At 45.8% G+C, this 18,496-nt stretch overlaps 1 protein-coding gene across 1 annotated transcript in view; it reads left to right on the forward strand.

Moving 5' to 3' along the window:
• The first annotated feature begins 715 nt into the window (after positions 1 to 715).
• MAML2 (mastermind like transcriptional coactivator 2) overlaps positions 716 to 18,496 on the forward strand; it is a 148,345-nt gene continuing 130,564 nt past the window's right edge. The window contains exons 1-2 of the mRNA XM_066586622.1: positions 716 to 985; positions 4,855 to 5,415. Of these exons, the coding sequence (XP_066442719.1) occupies positions 4,993 to 5,415 (423 nt within the window). The 5' untranslated portion in view covers positions 716 to 985; positions 4,855 to 4,992. The remainder of the gene's footprint in view (positions 986 to 4,854; positions 5,416 to 18,496) is intronic.

Here is an 18,496-nt window from a genome sequence, read left to right on the forward strand (position 1 = left end):
TCCATTCACAGCGTACCACGTGGCCGAGCATCGCGGTGAAAAACGCCCGTTGACATGAGCCCTAATACTCATGGCCCACCTTGGTGTGTATTTGTCCCCTTATACGGCCATACATCGAGACAAAGTGAAACCTTGGTGGTTTCGTTTTCACTTGCTCTTTTCTCGGCCGTGCAGGAAAGATCGGGGGCGGCCGCTATCTTCCCGCGGTTATTTTCAAACTCCTGCGCTCTGGATTGGAGTTAGAACGGCTAGCGAAGGTGAAGAAATATCCCTCATTCAGACACAACTACATTCTGTACCGGTGAGCGGAGTTGCACCTACGGCCGTGTGTTTTCGCCCTTACGTGTTAAAATAGCCCATTGGAATTCACCAAATCAATGGTATTTTGCGCGTTTTTAAAAATACACATAAATAAACTTCCGACAAGCAGAAACGCGCAGGGAATCAGACCATTATGGCCCTTGAATATGCAGCGTAATACGCATACGCCTGTGTGTAAAGGCCTCATACGCTGTCCAGTCTACATTAGTTCTGTTGAGCTGCATTCTCAAAAACATCCACCAGAGGGCTTCTTCATACAGGACTAATATTGACCCAAGTATTACAGGAGTTGCAATTGCACAGTTTGTCCACTAGATGGCGCAGTGGAGAATGTGTGAACATACCAAGCTTTCCCAATCTCTCACACAATGAAATGCTCTGTCCTGGGGAAAGTGCAGGGTAGAGGCAGTACGAGCAGACTGAGCTGACAACAAGCTACAAGAAAAGTTACTAAATTACTACTTCCATCCCCAGGTTGATGCTTGTGCCTGTAGGAGGTCACACACAGCAGAGAACACTTCACCTGGGACTTGGAGAAACTTGGTAGAAGAGACAAGTTGAAGAACAAGATTGTGAGTGGAGACTCCAAGAGCCTGGGAAAATCTCTTGAGTTCTTGAAGAATGCAGTGCAACCATCTGAGGGTGCAGGCTGGAGTTTCATAAGGTAAGCCTGCTGGGGATGTTCACAGATGTATCAGAGCTGAGTGTAGCGTTACACTGTTTCTTTTGTGCATTGTGATCAGAGTTAAGCCGGTTTACCTGCAGTCCTACGTAAAACCATAAATACATGGGGACATCAAAGTTGTGCCAAATGGCAAACTCAATAGTACAACTGATAAGCCCAGCTCTGCTATGTTTGTATCTCTTCTCTGTTTGTTTACTTTGAGTTGCAACAATGTAGTTTGTGACCTTTTATCACTTCCTGATACAATCTAACTAGGCAACCTGCAGTTATTGTAGAACTACAACTCTCAGCAGGTTTCTGTGCAAGTGATGATTCAGCCTTCTTTACCTCTAGGCAACTTTTGGTCGTGCAACATTGCAGTGTTGAATTGCGACATCATATCTAATGATTGCCAAAGGGGGGGGGGGGGTCACACTGCAACCTACTGCGACACAAGTCACAAAAACTCTGCATTTGTGGTTGCAAGTCCCACACAACAACTCTGCCATCGTAGACTGCGACCCGGCTGGAAACTGCGGCTCTGAAAAAGTTGCACAATTTTTTTTTTTCTCATTTCCTGAGACTTTATGTTGCTCTATCAAAATCGCCGTAGTCACACGGCCAATATTCTTGTATCCGTGTCCAAGATGGATGGAACTCGCACGGAATATAATCCCATTCATTTGAATGGGATCATTCGCACGAGTGGTTTTTCACTTGAATCGCTGCATGTCCCATTTTCACAAGAATGGAACACGTAATGTACGGCGCCCCACACAGGCGAGTGTGTGTGCTGGACGATGCGAGTTGTACCTGAGGATCTTGGCCGTGTCAATATGGCCTTGCCATAATGAAGGCGTATGTAGTAAAGAGCCCTCCTTCAGGTAAAGGGAACCTGTCACTTCTAAACATTGGCGCTGTGCGAACTTAGTTTATGTTGCAGTTTCGGTGGGGACTGGTTCGCTTTAAAGCTCCAGTGCTTGCCAGGGATGCCATTCTGCTTTTCCTAACTCCTGAGTGGCAAGTTTGCCAGGTCGCTATAAAGTAGCGCAGGATCTATCCTGGTGTGATTCAGAAAGCTGGGTGATCCCTCCTGTTAGGCTGCTATCACACAGCGTTAGCTGATGGCGCTCGTGTTTTCCTGACAATTGCAGGGCTGGACTTGTTTGTGGTGGTGCAGTCCGGCATTCGGCACTATTACAGACGCTCCTGTAATAGCGCCATTTGCGGAGCTGCACCTGCGCTTGCAAGTTCATCCCAGCAATTGTCAGGAAACTGAGCGCTCGTCTAATAACAGCCTTTGGGCCTTTCACAGCCCGCAGGATGCACTGCAAACTGCGGTAAACTCCGCACCAAAATCCACCTGTGGATTTTGATGCAGAATGGAAAATGGCTTTAATCGTCAATGCTTCATGCAGATATCATCCGAGGGGTCCGGTGGGCGGGCCGCATGTCACTCTGTAACCTGGCCCCTCTCTGGCTGAGTGAGGTGGATGACGTTTCCTACATGCATGCGCCACAAGGCCACCGGCCAATGCATGCACACATCATTATGGGCAGACTCCACTCGCACTTGTGCACATGCGCCGGCGTGACTTATCGGGCAGATTTGGCTCATCCCATGGATGACATAGGAGACGTAATCCATGTCACTCAGCAAGAGAGGGGCCGGGACGTCGAGCAAAGCTCGGATTCTATTTGCATGCAGAGTGGGAAATTTTAAAACTCGGTTTACAAGGTATGCGACTACAGGCAACATTACAAGATATGATTTGCAAACTACTCTTTTTGCTCCGTGGCTGTATGTTGTTTAATCCCTTAAAGGGGCGGTCTGTCCTCTTTTCAACTCATGACCTATACTCTTGATAGGCCATCAGTAGTTGATGGATGGAGGTCTGCCCGCTCGGGCCCCCCGTCCATCAGCTGATTATCCAGCCCTCTGTCCAGTCCAGTGGGCTGGACATTGTCATAAGCGGACAGGAGAGGAGGTTCTGGAGCTGCTACTGCACTTCCTGCTCTCCTGGTCAGGAATGAAAGTGACGTCCTGATCAGTGTTGATCTGAATGGCAGTGAAGCCGGCACTCCTACTTCTTCTGCTGACTGTGGATGACAACGTCCGGCTCGCTGCATTAAACACTGGATCCCCGTCCATCTACTACGGATGACCTAGCCAGAGTATAGGTCATCAGTTGAGAAGAGGGCAGACAACCCCATAATGACGACGGCCCTTCTTTTTCCCCTTGATTTTCATTTTCTCCTCCCCACTTTCAATAAATTCTACCTCTTATTTTTCTGTCGAAGTAGCTGTCTGAGGGCTTGTTTTTTGTGGGACGAATTGTATTTTCGGTGGTGCTATTTAATGTACCATATAATGTACTGAAAAACCTTTAAAAACTTTAAAAATAATTCTAAGTGGATTGAAAAAGAAACTAAATGAAATTCCGCCCTTTTTTCGGGGGTCTTGTTTTTACGGCATACGCACTGTAAGGAAATTGACATTACTTTATTCTGTGTGTCAGAACGATTACGGTGATACCAAATGTATTTAGTTTTTTTAGTTTTTTGGCCGTACCACTTAAAAAAACATATATATTTTAGAAAACAATATGTATGTTTTCTGCCGCCATCTTCTGGCCACCATAACTTTTTTTTATCTTTCTGTCAATAGGGTCGTGTGCGGTCTTGTTTTTTACAGGACGGCTTGAAGTTTCTATTGATACTGTTTTGAAATACACCTGACAATTTGATGTCACAGTACAGGGATAGCGCCGACAGTGATGTCACAGTACAGGGATAGTGCCCACAGTGATGTCACAGTACAGGGACAGCGCCCACAGTGATGTCACAGTACAGGGACAGCGCCCACAGTGATGTCACAGTACAGGGACAGCGCCCACAGTGATGTCACAGTACAGGGACAGCGCCCACAGTGATGTCACAGTACAGGGACAGCGCCCACAGTGATGTCACAGTACAGGGACAGCGCCCACAGTGATGTCACAGTACAGGGACAGCGCCCACAGTGATGTCACAGCACAGGGACAGCGCCCACAGTGATGTCACAGCACAGGGACAGCGCCCACAGTGATGTCACAGCACAGGGACAGTGCCCACAGTGATGTCACAGCACAGGGACAGTGCCCCAGTGATGTCACAGCACAGGGACAGTGCCCACAGAATACACACTGCCATGTCAGGTCAGTACAGGGATAATGTATTCGGCAATGTCACAGTAATGATGTAATGCAGACAATAAGCACAGTGATGTCACAGTACAGGGATAGTGCCGACAGTGATGTTACAGTACAGGGATAGCGCCGACAGTGATGTCACAGTACAGGGATACTGCCGACACTGATGTCACGTACAGGGATAGTGCCGACAGTGATGTCACAACAGTGGGATAATGCACACAATGATGTCACAGGCCAGCGCACACAGTGATGTCACACTACAAGGATGGCGCACAGTGATGTCAGTACAGGGATGGTGCACACAGGGGTGTCACAACAGTGGGATAATGTGTGCAATGATGTCACAGCACAGGAATAACACACAAGTACAATATAACAGCATAGGAGAAAAAATGTAATGATGTCACATGCAGGTGTAATGGACATATGATGTCACCATATTAATAGTGCAAATAGTGATGATGCAGTAATGAAACTGACAGTGGGACATCATTACCTGCTCCTCACCTCTGAGTGCAGGTGGGATCCCTGGTAGTTACCCCCATGTTGACATCCCTGTCATCCCGACCAGTTGTCACCCAGAAGTAGATATAAGAGTAATGGAGTTTAGGGGAAAGCTCCGCTCTTACGGCTGCCTGCATGCTCTTTTCTCATCATTTCTGTTTTCCCTTTTAGGACTGTATCACTCCGGGATAAATCTGTTTCGGCGTTCCCTGGCACTTCTCCCGGCCGTCCTCTCCTCCATTTATGTTGCAATAAGGATAAAATATTAACCATTTGCCATTGAATTAAGGAAACCGTGTCTCCAGAATTATGGGGGAAACAGCCCCCCCTCAAGCCCCCGCAGGGAGTCTTGCAATTGGAGTATCTAATGTGGGACTGCTCGGCGGTGGAACGGTGGCTCCCCGGTTGCACAGCGCTATAGTTGAGCGGTTGCGGGCTCGAATAGCGGTTTGTCGCCAACATCACCTCAACTGCGAGGGTCGCTATGAGCGCAGCAGAGCGGAAAGTTCTGACCGAGAGCGGGAGAACACCTTGCAACTGCTGACCCTCGTCCAGCATGGCCAAGGAACTCGAAAAAGCAGCAAGCATAGCAAGAGCTCGTGTGCCGCACCCCCTGACTACCGGCATCATCAGGCACAGCAGCCGCAAATGCTCAGCGATGAGGGCAATGACATTAATGGAGGCCAGCAAGCTTCTACCGGACTGGGCCAAAGAAACTCGGCTCTTATCGCAGTAAGTAACGCCATACTTAAGTCTTACCTCCGTCACAAGGGGCCCAATAGGCTTCGTTCACACGGGTATTTCAGTGTCCGTTCCACGTCACATTTTTTTCAGCATAACTCTGAAATGCGCGGCATTTAGATTTGCGCTAAATCAGTGTGGAAATTGATCTGCGGTGCGGAATTCAAATTTGCCGCATATCAATTTTAGCAGCGGATTTGGTGCAAAAAATTTGCTGATTTCTGCCATAGACTTCAATGAGAATTTGCACCAAAATTCATATCTGCAAAAGTAGCTGAGAATTCAGAGAGCAGATTTGCGCAGTATGGAATATGTAGAAGATATGTAGATAGTCCGCCGCAAAATACACAACTGATCAGCAACACGAGCTGCAGATTTTCAAAACAGATTTTACCCATGGAAACCCAAATCTGCCCAGAGGCCTGCCATGGATTTTGAAGGGAATTCACAAGCGGATTTATCCTTAAATATTGATATGTATAGATACACAGATGAAGGACTGCCTGTTTACACATCCCGCTTCCGTAGAGCACATCATCACTTCCGGAGAATACACATTAATGTATATGGTCAATATAGGTCTTTGTATATGGTGCCCGGTGTGCGGCGCGTTCCAATCAGTAGAGCACATCCTCACTTACGGAGAATACAAATTAATGTATAGGATCTATATTGGTCTTTTGTATATGGTGTCTGGTGTGCGATGCGTTTCATTCAATAGAGTGTATCCTAACTTCTGGAGAATGCACATTAATGTATATGGTCAATATTGGTCTTTTATATATGGTGCCGGGTGTGCAGTGCGTTCCATTCAGAGAATCACATCCTCCCTAGGTTTCTGCGTTTCAGTGTGGCATGCGTTCCACCTGGTGGGGCGCATGACGATATCCGGAACCTTCCATTTCTGGATTCTGAATGAAACGCCGGTGATTGCAGAATGGTATGACCTTTCATGACGAGCTTATTTTATATATAAATATGTAGGTAATGACCCGATTTTATGATTATGCCTATACTGAGGAAGGGGAAAGCATATAACCTCTCTCAAAACACGTTGGGCCGTTACTGTACTTGAGCTGTAATTGTACATTTATGCTTACATTTTGGCGATTTCTGAGATTTGGATACTGGGAGTTTCAATGCTGATTGAGACATGAGGGGTGAACCCTCCCGAGTGAGCAATACTGCTTTTAATAACTCTGCAACCCCCCGCTCAACCCCAGCACCCCCCGAATCTTTTCGTCCGAGTAGTCAGTTACTCGGAAAAAGTGGTGCTCGAGTGCAAAAACACCCGAACCGAGTACACTCGCTCATCTCTAGTCATAATATAGGAAAAAATCAGACTTGTTATTTGTTTCACCATCTCTTGCACTGTAGGTTGGCATGACCCCCAATTATTTGATGAATGTTCTCAGGTTCATGCCAAATTTTGGTGTGGACCAACCTTAGCTGAGAATTGTCCTCTCCATGGGCACATACTGGGGGATTTATGACTTTGCGCTGTTTCGTATTTTGAACTCTTAGGCTATGGTGAGAAGATAACTTGAGCCAAAGATTGAGAAACTATATACATTGACTTGAGTGTCATCAAAATGTTTTGAGTGACCTGTATCAATATTTTGCTTTGGCCTGGCCATTGTATCAACAGATGGACCTGACCAAGGGGTAAAGTTGAGGGTTGAGTGTTGTCCACAAGCTTCACTGACTTGGTCAACTTATGTAGATTTAGGGGGAGCACAACAAATGGAATTTTTGCCCCAAGTGAGGGAAAGCCTAACTGACTGCCTTACCCTAAACACTCTTTGGGTGGATCCCTTTAGCTTTCGGACCCCATGTGAGCCACTAAGTCAGCTACCTTTGTGCCGGAGCAGTCAGCCTCTCAGGACATCATTTCCATTGACAAGCCAAGCAAAAAGTTGAATTTGAATATGAACGATGCCTTTGAACACGTACGCATTTTGTAAAATAGCCTAATGTATCACAACTGACTAACGGTAAGACCTTTTTTGTTGCCCGTGGCACCCAATCAGAGCTCTGCTTTTATTTCTTAAACTGCTCTGGGAAAATGAAAGTAGAGCTCTGATTGGGTACCATGGGCAACAAGGGCAGTCTTAGTGTTAGACAGCTTAGCTAAATAAGAGGTGCCAATGCAATGATAGAAAGAGGGGATTGCTTAATTATTATAATGAGCCGACAGCGCATCCCTCACCTATGATGTCACCGACAACGGCGGCCTACTATACCATGTGACACGTTCTCGGAACACAGCCAGAAGTTGCTGGTCCAACTCATAGCTACCGGTAGGAAGTTGAAGTCCCCTGATAGCCCCTTAAAGGCCCAAATCAGGCAGCCACTAAGGGTTAATATCGGTCGGAACTAGAACTGCTCCTTAATTTTGGTTATTTTTTAATAAATTTTCCTGATAAACATGGCATCTTGGGAACAATTTCTTGAGTGTTCTTCTGTGATTCATTTGGGCCGTTCTTAAGTCCATGATGTAAAAACGGAATAATGCAAAGTGATGCAGTGATGACTGATTCTCGGCATCGGTTTCCCTATGAGCTCACATGGGACGGAGCTGTCACGTCCATGATAGACACTCTGCCGGCGCAGTCACACTTGTGAGATCTGATCTCCAGAACTGTATTCATTCATCGTGACTCATCATTTAAAAGGAATTTTAGGGTTTTTTCATGAGAAAATGAGCCGTTTTACATGAAGCTCCGCTCCACTTTATTAGCAGTCTCCTTCGAGTGGTTCTCGAGAAGCATATAAATACAGCTTTAAGTGGTGTCTTGTTTAGTAAACCCATTATCAAATATCATCTTAAGGAACTTTGAGTAAATATAAGGATGGGAGGGGGGGCATTAAGGACCCTCATTTCTTGGCAAGAGTGGAGAGCTACTATGAAGAGTCCCTCTTGCCCTGGGGGACCCGACATGTCCATGCATTACACAGGCAGCCCATTGATTTCAATGTTCACTGTGTAATGCTTCATTTTCCCTGTGGTGGAGCTACAGGGGGCTTGGGCAATTACTGATAGTTTTCCACAAATTACACCTGATCACTGAGGTTGTTAGCAATGCTTCACTCTTAAAAAGACTTTGGGGTTGTTCAAAGTGGATAACATGGTATGTTATGGGTGTGTATATATGTTTGGATCTGCTTTTGTATCACTATACATGTGTGTGTAGATATACTCATGTGTGTCATTGGCTGTACATGTATATATTATGCATTAAGGTGTTTTGGGGGTGTAGCACTCATAAGCGCCGTCATAGATTTTATCGCTGTTACCTGCTTTCACTTTCATCTTTGTCTGCTAATTCGCCTCTCCCTTTGCGCAAGCCATGAAGCAAAGAACTTGTAGTAGTTTCAGGCACTGGGTTGAAGCCTCAGGTGTAGTAGCCGCAGGTCTGGAGAGTAGTCAGGGAACAGCCAGGAGTCAGCAACCGGAAGTCTTAGTTTGCAGTACAGGGGATGAGACTGGTAAGATAGGCAGAAGGGAAGCCAGGAGTCAGCAACCGGAAGTCTTAGTTTGCAGTACAGGGGATGAGGCTGGTAAGATAGTCAGAAGGGAAGCCAGGGGTCAGCAACGGTAAGTCTCGGTTTGCAGTACAGATGGCTGAGGTAGGTAGTGTAGTCAGAAGGGAAGCCAGAAGTCGGTATCAGAAGGCATTGTAGTAATAGCAGAGGAGCAGGCAGAAGTGGAGCTTGACCAGTCAATGCTGTGGAGCAAAATAATCACACAAGGAGGGAGTGGCAGGGCCAGGCTTTTATAGTGAGTTCTAATCAGGAACAGGGGGAGCTAGAACAAGGGCTGGATGGTAGGATCTGGAAAACAAGGCCAAGGTATATAGGGGAACTGAGGCCTGGATGGTTCAGTGGAGAGAGCTGCTGGCTAGAGGTCCTGGGTGACCACGGCCGAGGACAGTACTTGCCTGTCCAAATCTTTACTGTAGATGTGTGCGCAGTAGAGGGGGTTTTTTTGTTTTTTTTTAAATCTCCTTTCTTTCAGCCGAATCCGCAATTCAATTGCGGTCTGGCCACGGATCGAACGGCTTCCATTGCCTTCAAAATGGAGCATGCTGCGATTTGTTTTCCGGACCAGAAGGTCTGCAAAACAAATCTGCATGCTTTAATTAAACTGCGGATACCCATGTCTGCCTATGGGCGTCTTGAATCCCAGATCATCCGCGCAGATTCTGCAATTCAAATTTGTGCATGGACATTGGGCCTCAGTGTCATTTTAAACTACTTGTAAAACATTTTAAAGAGTCTGACCTTGATGATGAAGTCGCAGGATAGGATAGCGCCACATATGAGGCTGTGAGCTGTGCTGCAGGCTTAGCGGTGCTCATGCAATGCAGCAATGTGAGACACAGCAAGAAGGTACAGCAAACATAGGAGTGTCGAAATGGCAGAGGCCGTTCGAGAGGGGCAGAGTAGTAGGCTGCATCCCCATACTGGGGAGTGGACAGAGGCCAAATGACAGGACACCAAGAGGGCCCTGATGACTTGGGCTGGTGATGACTTTGCACTGCATAGAAAGAGACTCTTTCTTGCTCGTGGGACTCTGTCCCGGAGGAAGTTGACCGCGCCATGGACCCGGAAGAGGACCAAGCTGTTAGACATATTAGATCGGTCTCCAACGTTTTAGTGTGCACACAGTGTAGAGACGTTTGATGGTTTGACGTATGTGGACTGGGGAAGGATTTTGATGTAATGTTCATTCTTCAGAGTGACAAAGCGCATGGTATGACGTTCTGCGCCAACTGGGATGTATATTATACGGGAATGAGGAATCTGCTTCCTGTGCTGTCCTGTAGATGTCCGTTTACACCTACGATATATTGAGTCCACGATGTGCAAATTATACCATGGATCTCTGAAATTATAATGAGCTGAGTTACAGAGGATAACGATAGTGAATTATGAGTAAAGTTCAATCCACAAAGTAGCATGCTGGCCCGATATAGATCTATATTTTAGCTATGAAATCCAATTAATATCTGTAACGTTTGAAGGAGTTGTCCCACGTCTAGCTGTTTTCACACAGCTCCATACTCTGCACAGTGGTCTATATTGGTACTGCAGGCTGAGTCCTATTAAAGTAAATGGAACTCGGTTCCAGCCTGGGCCACTGTGTAATGTACGGAGCTGTCTGATAACCCCTTTAGGTAATTTGTGCCTTCCTATGCAGCGAAGCAAAAGCTTAAGTTATGTTATTAAAGTTTACTGGCTCAAAGAAATACTGCCTCTGTCTCCATCTGGCATATGCTGCAGTAACCTACCTCTTGGGCGCCTTACCCGCAACCTCCTTATACTTATGTCCTTGGCAGTCAAAAGTTTTTAAAAGGCGTATCTCATTGCTTGCTTATTGAATGTGATCTGACTTATAAAGGTGGCCATAAATATATATTAGCCAAACCCGCTGCAGGATAGGTCAACCGTAGTTGATCTGCGGGGTACGCCACTCAGGATCCCCATTTATCAGCTGCTAGCCTGGCCAGCTATTAGTGCAGACAGAGCAGGAAGCGGACAGCTCTGTCCATACTGCAGTGGCCCGCTTTGGTATTTCAGGCGCAGTTTACATTGATTTCTATGCAATAATAACCTGAGCTACTGCAATACAGATACACTGCAATACAGACAGCATTATCTGCTTATGGTTCTGTCTTCAACAGCTGATCGTTGGGGATCCTAGGCGCTGAACCTCTGCCGACGAACTGTTGATGACCTATCTAGGTGATGCATTCCCTTTTAAAGGAATTGTCTCATATAATTAAGGTCTGATCAGTGGGGGTCTGAAAGCCGACACCTCAAATAGTCTGGAGAGTTCAGATTTCCTTCAAGTCAAACTTGTTCTCCGAGATCTGGAGATCTACAACTTTGTCTGCCCCTGCTTTATGTCAGGAATGATGGACACTTCTCCTGGTTTATAGGGTGGAGACTTTATCCTGACACTTTTCTTTGCAAGTAACAAGATGAAAGGAGAGCCAAGTGTGACTCACTACCACCGATATGTCACCTAAACTTGAGAACCACTTACTTAATGCTAATTAATTTTATTTTAAACAGTGTTGGACTTTAATGGCAAAGAAAAGTCAGCCAGACATCGTCCCGAATCGCCCCTCGTATTTATAAAACACTTCTTCCTGCAATTAACAGAGGTGTGACATGTGACCCACCCATATTCATTAGCGTTGCAAGGCACCTGCAGCCTCACCATAAGGCGTTAGGGTTACCTATATCCAAACACCATTAAAAAAACAACATTCACATTTTATGGTCATCTGTGAATAGACATTACTTTCACAGTAATAGTAAATTCTAATTAATATGGATTTGTTGCCTACCTGCCAAATATTAAGAACTCGGGTCCTACCCATGTAATTGCAAACTCCTGTAGGAAATGACGAGTTGTGCTGCTCCCTCATAATCTTTTAGAGACTCCGTTTTACGATTTCTGATTTCTTTTGGATGATGGCAGGATATTACACCCTGCCCCTCTTCCCCCCTTTTCCTCCTTCCTATGTAAAAAAAAAAAAAAAAATAGAATATATGTACACTACCGGTCAAACGTTTTAGAACACCTTCGTTTTTCCAGTTATTTTTGACATTAATACAAACCAAATACAGCAAATAATGTGGAATGGTTCAAAAGTCTGATTTTAACCAAAGGGATTTTTTCAGTTAAGACATCAATGACGGCTGCTCTGCAGAACAGAAAACAAATTATAGTTTGAAATTGGATGTAAATTATTCGTACAGGTGACTCAACTTTTGTAGATTACTTTCAAACCCTCTGGTTCTATATAACCAGTGTTTGAACAGACTGCATTACAACACCCTCTAGGGAAGGATTTGGACAGTTTTGCTCTTCAGGACGGAGCACATTGCTATCATAATGGCAAGAAAAAGGCAATTAACCAAAGAAGACAGACAATTATAATCCTTAGTAATGTAGGTCTGTCCTACAGAGAAATTGCCAAGAAAGCCAAGATGGCAGTCAGTACAGTTTCCTATACTATCAAAAGACACTTGGGAACTGGAGCAAGCAGCTTCCAGTGGACTACGAAAGAGCGGAAGGAGGTCTTATGGACTGATGAGTCAAAATTTGACATCTTTCGTACATCTCACAGGGTTTTTGTACACCGTCAAATAAGCGAAAGGATGGTTCCTGAGTGTGTGACACAAGATGTCAAACATGGAGGAGGAAGCGTGACGTTCGGAAGCTCTTTTGTGTTTTCAAAGTTGGCAACTTGCACAGGGTAACTGGCACACTGGACAAAAAGGGCTACCACATCATTATGATATGCCAAACAATACCCACTGGTGTACATCTAGTTGGTCAGGGGTTCATATTATGGCAAGACAATGATCCGAAATATACTTCTAGGTTATGTCAGAACTACTTAAGATAACAAGAAGCCGTGGGCTACAAAAAATGCAATGACCTGCACAGTCTCCAGACTTAAACCCTGCTGAGTTTGTTTGGGAAAACTGGATAGAAGGGTGAAAGCAAAGCAACCTACAAGTGCGGCACATTTGTGGGAACTTCTGCAACGATGTTGGGAAGAAATTTCTGAATAATATCTTAATGTAATTGTAAAAACAAATGCCACAATTGTTTAAAGCTGTTATATCGGCTACACGGGGCGACTTTGAAGAATCAAATATCTAGAGTTAATTTGGTGAAACAACGTTAATCCATTATTTCTATTCATCATAACTTGTTTGGTTGTTCTAAGCTTTCATAGTAAAGTACGTCTGCCTGCCCATGGGCGAGTTTGAATTGCGTTTCCTGCGGCGATAATTCGGCCGCGGGGAACGCAGTGAAAGCTCTCCTATGGAGAGCAAAGCCGCCCTGTCCACGAGCGGAGAATCATTGCGATTCTTTGCTCATGGCCAGCAAATAGCAGCATGCTGCGATTTGCCACGATTTTCCGCGGTCAGCCTATCTGTCAGATAGGCTGACAGCAGAGATCTGTCTCCTGCTCCTGGGCGGCGGATCTTCACCGCGGGATACCGCAACGCCCGTGGACAGGCAGCCTACATCTGAGATATTGAAAAACTACTCTCTCCAAGCTTGCATTTATGGCATATGGATTGGATATAGTGGTCAAGTGAACAATGTGACATTAGCACTGCAGGACTGACAGGGACCACCAGAACAAGTTTCTATATGAAACGTCCTGGAGTCCTCCTCAGGTGGGTCATATGATTCCAAATCTGTCCACCTGGGAATTACTTGGGTTTTGTTCTCTAAGGATGTCATTTTTTTGGCCAAACATAATTTTTGTGTAATGGACCCTACCAGACAAGCGCTTTAGAGGGGAACACAGGCACTTCTATTACAGTTACTGCTGATGATTAAAGACTCCTGTCACACAGTTATAATGAAGGAGATGATAGTTCAGCCTCCTTACTGTATACTTATGGTCTTTAGCTTATTTAGGTGAGTGTACGCAATAATTATAATCATAGCATCCTCCCTGCGGGCAGAGATGGTACAGGCTTTAGCTGCTCATGTGATAATGTGCTGATGCATCAGGGTATGGCCAGCAGAGAACAGTGATAAAGAAAGCAAGGAAAAATCTCAACATCAAGATAGTGCCTGATAAGTACTATGCAAGAGGCTGCATTGTATGGAAGTGACTGCAATACATAGAAGTCGTCCAGGGCATGACAGGTAATCAGGTGAGGGAGCAGGTGTTTTTGGACTACAGTCACCATGCGGGGTAAATGATGCATTTCTTTGATAGATTGGACTACTACAGATGCAGCGATGCCAAATATGTTTTTGTTTTCTTTTTTCTTTTTATTATTATAAATATAGTAAAAGGGGAGTTATTTTTTAAAAATTTTAATACCTTTTACTAAATACCTTTTTTCTAATAATTAGTAAAACTTTTTAAAACTATTTCTTTTTACTTATTTATGTTCTTTTTTTTAGCCTCCATAGGGGACTTGAACTTGTGATTGTTTGATCACTCCTGTTGTATAATGTAATACCATAGTATTACATTATACCACGATCTGACAGGCAGTCTATCACTATCCTCAGGCATGACTTGATAGGCAATCAGTCACGGCAGCGCTAGGGGCCTTCAGAAGACCCCAAGCTGCCATGGCAACCGAATGACACCTCACAATCTCATTGCAGGGGGCATTGGGGACCTCACAAAATTGATGGGGGGACGTAAATGCTCCTGTTAGAACTGAGAGCGTCTGTTGCTGGTTGGTGTCAGCTGTGAGAAACAACTGGCACCCGCATTGTGCAGAGCAAGATCGGCTCCTGATCCCTACTATGCAAACCCCCGAACACACAGGACATCGTTAAAGGGTTAAATTTTATCATATTGCCTACTTTTAGGGGCCCTCTTACACAAGATGACTGTTAGTACAGATATGCTCAACAGCCGTCCCAGCGATGATCACTCCTGTGCTTGAGAAGAATGAACACAATGAGAACATACAACCTCTATCCAGATGTTTTCCGTAGCCAGACATGAACCTAGAACCCCAGTGTTACAGGGCAGCAGTGCTAACCACTGAGCCATCAAGCTTTTTCCTGCTTCTTCTTTCTCCAGAGGAGGAGAAAATCTACTTATTCTCCTCTTTCACCTCCTCCTCCTTGTCTGGAGGAGTAAGAATGAGAAGAAGAAAGAAAAAGCATGGTGGCTCAGCCATTACCACCGTTCCCATGCTGTGCTGGGGTCCTAGGTTCAAATCTGACCAAAGTCAACATCTGCATGGACTTTGTATCTCTTCCTCGTCCTTCACTTTGCTCCTCCCCTTCCTCCTCCTCCTTTCTCCTTGCTCCTCCTTCCTCCTCTTCCTCCCTTAGTCATTGGCACTGCTGCCTTGCATTGCTGGAGTTGTAGGTTCAAATCTGACCAAGGGTGATGGCTGCATGGAGTTTTTCAAAATTGCTGCTGCCCTAGGACCCTAAACCACCATCACCACCTTCTTTATGCGGGAAGCTTTAAGATGCTTTCCATTTGACTTCCGTTTTCTGATTTCCGATTTCCAGAAAAAGCACTAGTGTGAACGTAACCTTATAGTATTCTGAGTAGAACTTCTTCCAAAGTGAGGAAACTGTAAGAAAAATGTTCTTATCCTTTAAGTAAGAAAACTTTGGATTGTAGGTGAACCGACCAGAATATGGAGGTAGCAGAAAACCCGATTTCCATGACTTGTTCGCCTCTTCTTGCTTTCCTTCGGCTACCTTGTGGTAATTGTAGCAATATAATTGTGTGGGAAAATGCATTTCCTAAATGGCGTGCTTGAGATTCCTGAAACGTGTTGTTACATCTGCATTCCATCTCATTGCCTGCTGCTTAACTCCTGCAGTGCCAGGGGCTCCACACATCCCCATTGATTGCTGCAGGACGTGGCGTCGATTTTCGATCTTACAATTATACATACATCGTCGGTTATAGTAAATGGTGTGAATGATGTTTTGCATGTTAATAAATTGGATGATCCTCTTATCTCAATGATCTATCGCAGGTTCTAAAAGGAGAAGAAATGTTGCTAAATTCCTCCATAGACCCAGTCAAATACTAGTAACGATCTATCCTCATGATAGGTTATCAATAGTTGATTGCCAGGGACCCGCCGCTCAAGATCCCCAGCAATCAGCTGATCATCTCATCCGCATTAACGCAGCAGGGCCAGATTTCATCAACGGCGTCAAAGTTGAAAGCATCATAGAGGGCTTCATTCCCATTGAAATCAATACGAGCGCTACCTCCTATTACACTTCTGCATCCAACATCGGTGTCAGAGCCGAAAGTGTAATAGGAGGCTCCAGCATTCGAAGATGCTTCGGTCTCCAACCCTCATGATGACATCTGACCCTACTGCACTGACAGCAGAACGGATGATCAGTTGATTGCTGGGGATCCCAAGCGGTGAGTCCCCGGGGATCAACTATTGATGACTGATCCCAAGGATCGGTCATCGATAGTATCTGCCTGGAAAACCCCTTTAAATCGGTTCTCCATTTTAGCCAATCCCTACTTCTTACGAGAGTCCTTTGACAGTAAATTGATCCCAACGCGACCTCCAGCGATCAGATGCAGTACATGGAGAAATGCCTGCAGTGCTCCCACAGGAGAAATGAAGCATTACACAGTGCCCATGCACATCAATGGGTTGTCTGTGTGACGCATGACAGGACAGTCCTCCATATAGTGAGATACTCGTTGTAACCACTCTCCCGGAATACCCCAATAGCAGAACTATAAATGCTATAAAGTTATTTTGAGGGTCACTTTTCATAAAATGAGTAATGTTCAGTACTGTTATACTGATTTTATGAAAATCACAGCAGCTGTAAATCACTACAATGGGGGATTTTAATGCCGCTGTTAGAATTGCTTTCACTCAAAAGGAGAGAGGTCCCTACTAGAGATGAGCAAGCGTACTCGCTAAGGGCAAATACTCGAGCGAGTAAAGCCTTTTGCGAGTACCTGCCCGCTCGTCTCAAAAGATTCGGGTGCCGCCGGGGAAGAGCGGGGAGGAACGGGGGGGGGGGGGAGATCTCTCTGTCTCACCTTTCCCCCGCTCCCGCCTGCTCTCTCCCGCAACTCACCGCTCACCCCCGCTGGCACCCGAATCTTTTGAGACGAGTGGGCAGGTACTCACAAAAGGCAATACTCGCTCGAGTATTTGCCCTTAGCGAGTACACTCGCTCATCTCTCGTCCCTGCCCATAAGAGCTTACACTCTACAGGACAAAGATCCCTGCCCATAAGAGCTTACACTCTACAGCAGAGAGGCCCCTGCCCATAAGAGCTTACACTCTACAGGAGAGAAGCCCCTGCCCATAAGAGCTTACACTCTACAGGAGAGAGGTCCCTGCCCATAAGAGCTTACACTCTACAGCAGAGAGGCCCCTACCCATAAGAGCTTACACTCTACAGGAGAGAGGTCCCTGCCCATAAGAGCTTACACTCTACAGGAGAGAGGTCCCTGCCCATAAGAGCTTACACTCTACAGGAGAGAGGACCCTGCCCATAAGAACTTACACTCCACAGGAGAGAGGTCCCTGCCTATAAGAGCTTACACTCTACAGGAGAGAGGTCCTTGCCCATAAGAGCTTACACTCTACAGGAGAGAGGTCCCTGCCCATAAGAGCTTACACCCTACAGGAGAGAGGTCCTGCCCATAAGAGCTTACACTCTACAGGAAAGAGGTCCCTGCCCATAAGAGCTTACACTCTACAGGAGAGAGGTCCCTGCCCATAAGAGCTTACACTCTACATGAGAGAGGTCCTGCCCATAAGCGCTTACACTCTACAGGAGAGAGGTCCTGCCCATAAGAGCTTACACTCTACAGGAAAGAGGTCCCTGCCCATAAGAGCTTACACTCTACAGGAGAGAGGTCCCTGCCCATAAGAGCTTACACTCTACATGAGAGAGGTCCTGCCCATAAGCGCTTACACTCTACAGGAGAGAGGTCCTGCCCATAAGAGCTTACACTCTGCAGGAGAAAAGCCCCTGCCCATAAGAGCTTACACTTCACAGGAGAGAGGCCCCTGCCCATAAGAGCTTACACTTCACAGGAGAGAGGTCCCTGCCCATAAGAGCTTGCACTCTATAGGAGAGACGTCCCTGTCCATAAGAGCTTACACTCTACAGGAGAGAGGTCCTGCCCATAAGAGCTTACACTCTATAGGAGAGAGGTCCCTGCCCATAAGAGCTTACACTCTACAGGAGAGAGGTCCCTGCCCATAAGAGCTTACACTCTACAGGAGAGAGGTCCCTGCCCATAAGAGCTTACACTCTACAGGAGAGAGGTCCCTGCCCATAAGAGCTTACACTCTACAGGAGAGAGGTCCCTGCCCATAAGAGCTTACACTCTACAGGAGAGAGGTCCCTGCCCATAACAGCTTACACTCTACAGGAGAGAGGTCCTGCCCATAAGAGCTTACACTCTACAGGAGAGAGGTCCTTCCCATAAGAGCTTACACTCTACAGGAGAGAGGTCCTGCCCATAAGAGCTTACACTCTACAGGAGAGAGGTCCCTGTCCATGAGAGCTTACACTCTACAGGAGAGA

The sequence above is a fragment of the Eleutherodactylus coqui genome, chromosome 1 (genome assembly GCF_035609145.1).
Source record: "Eleutherodactylus coqui strain aEleCoq1 chromosome 1, aEleCoq1.hap1, whole genome shotgun sequence".
NCBI classification, from domain to species: domain Eukaryota; kingdom Metazoa; phylum Chordata; class Amphibia; order Anura; family Eleutherodactylidae; genus Eleutherodactylus; species Eleutherodactylus coqui.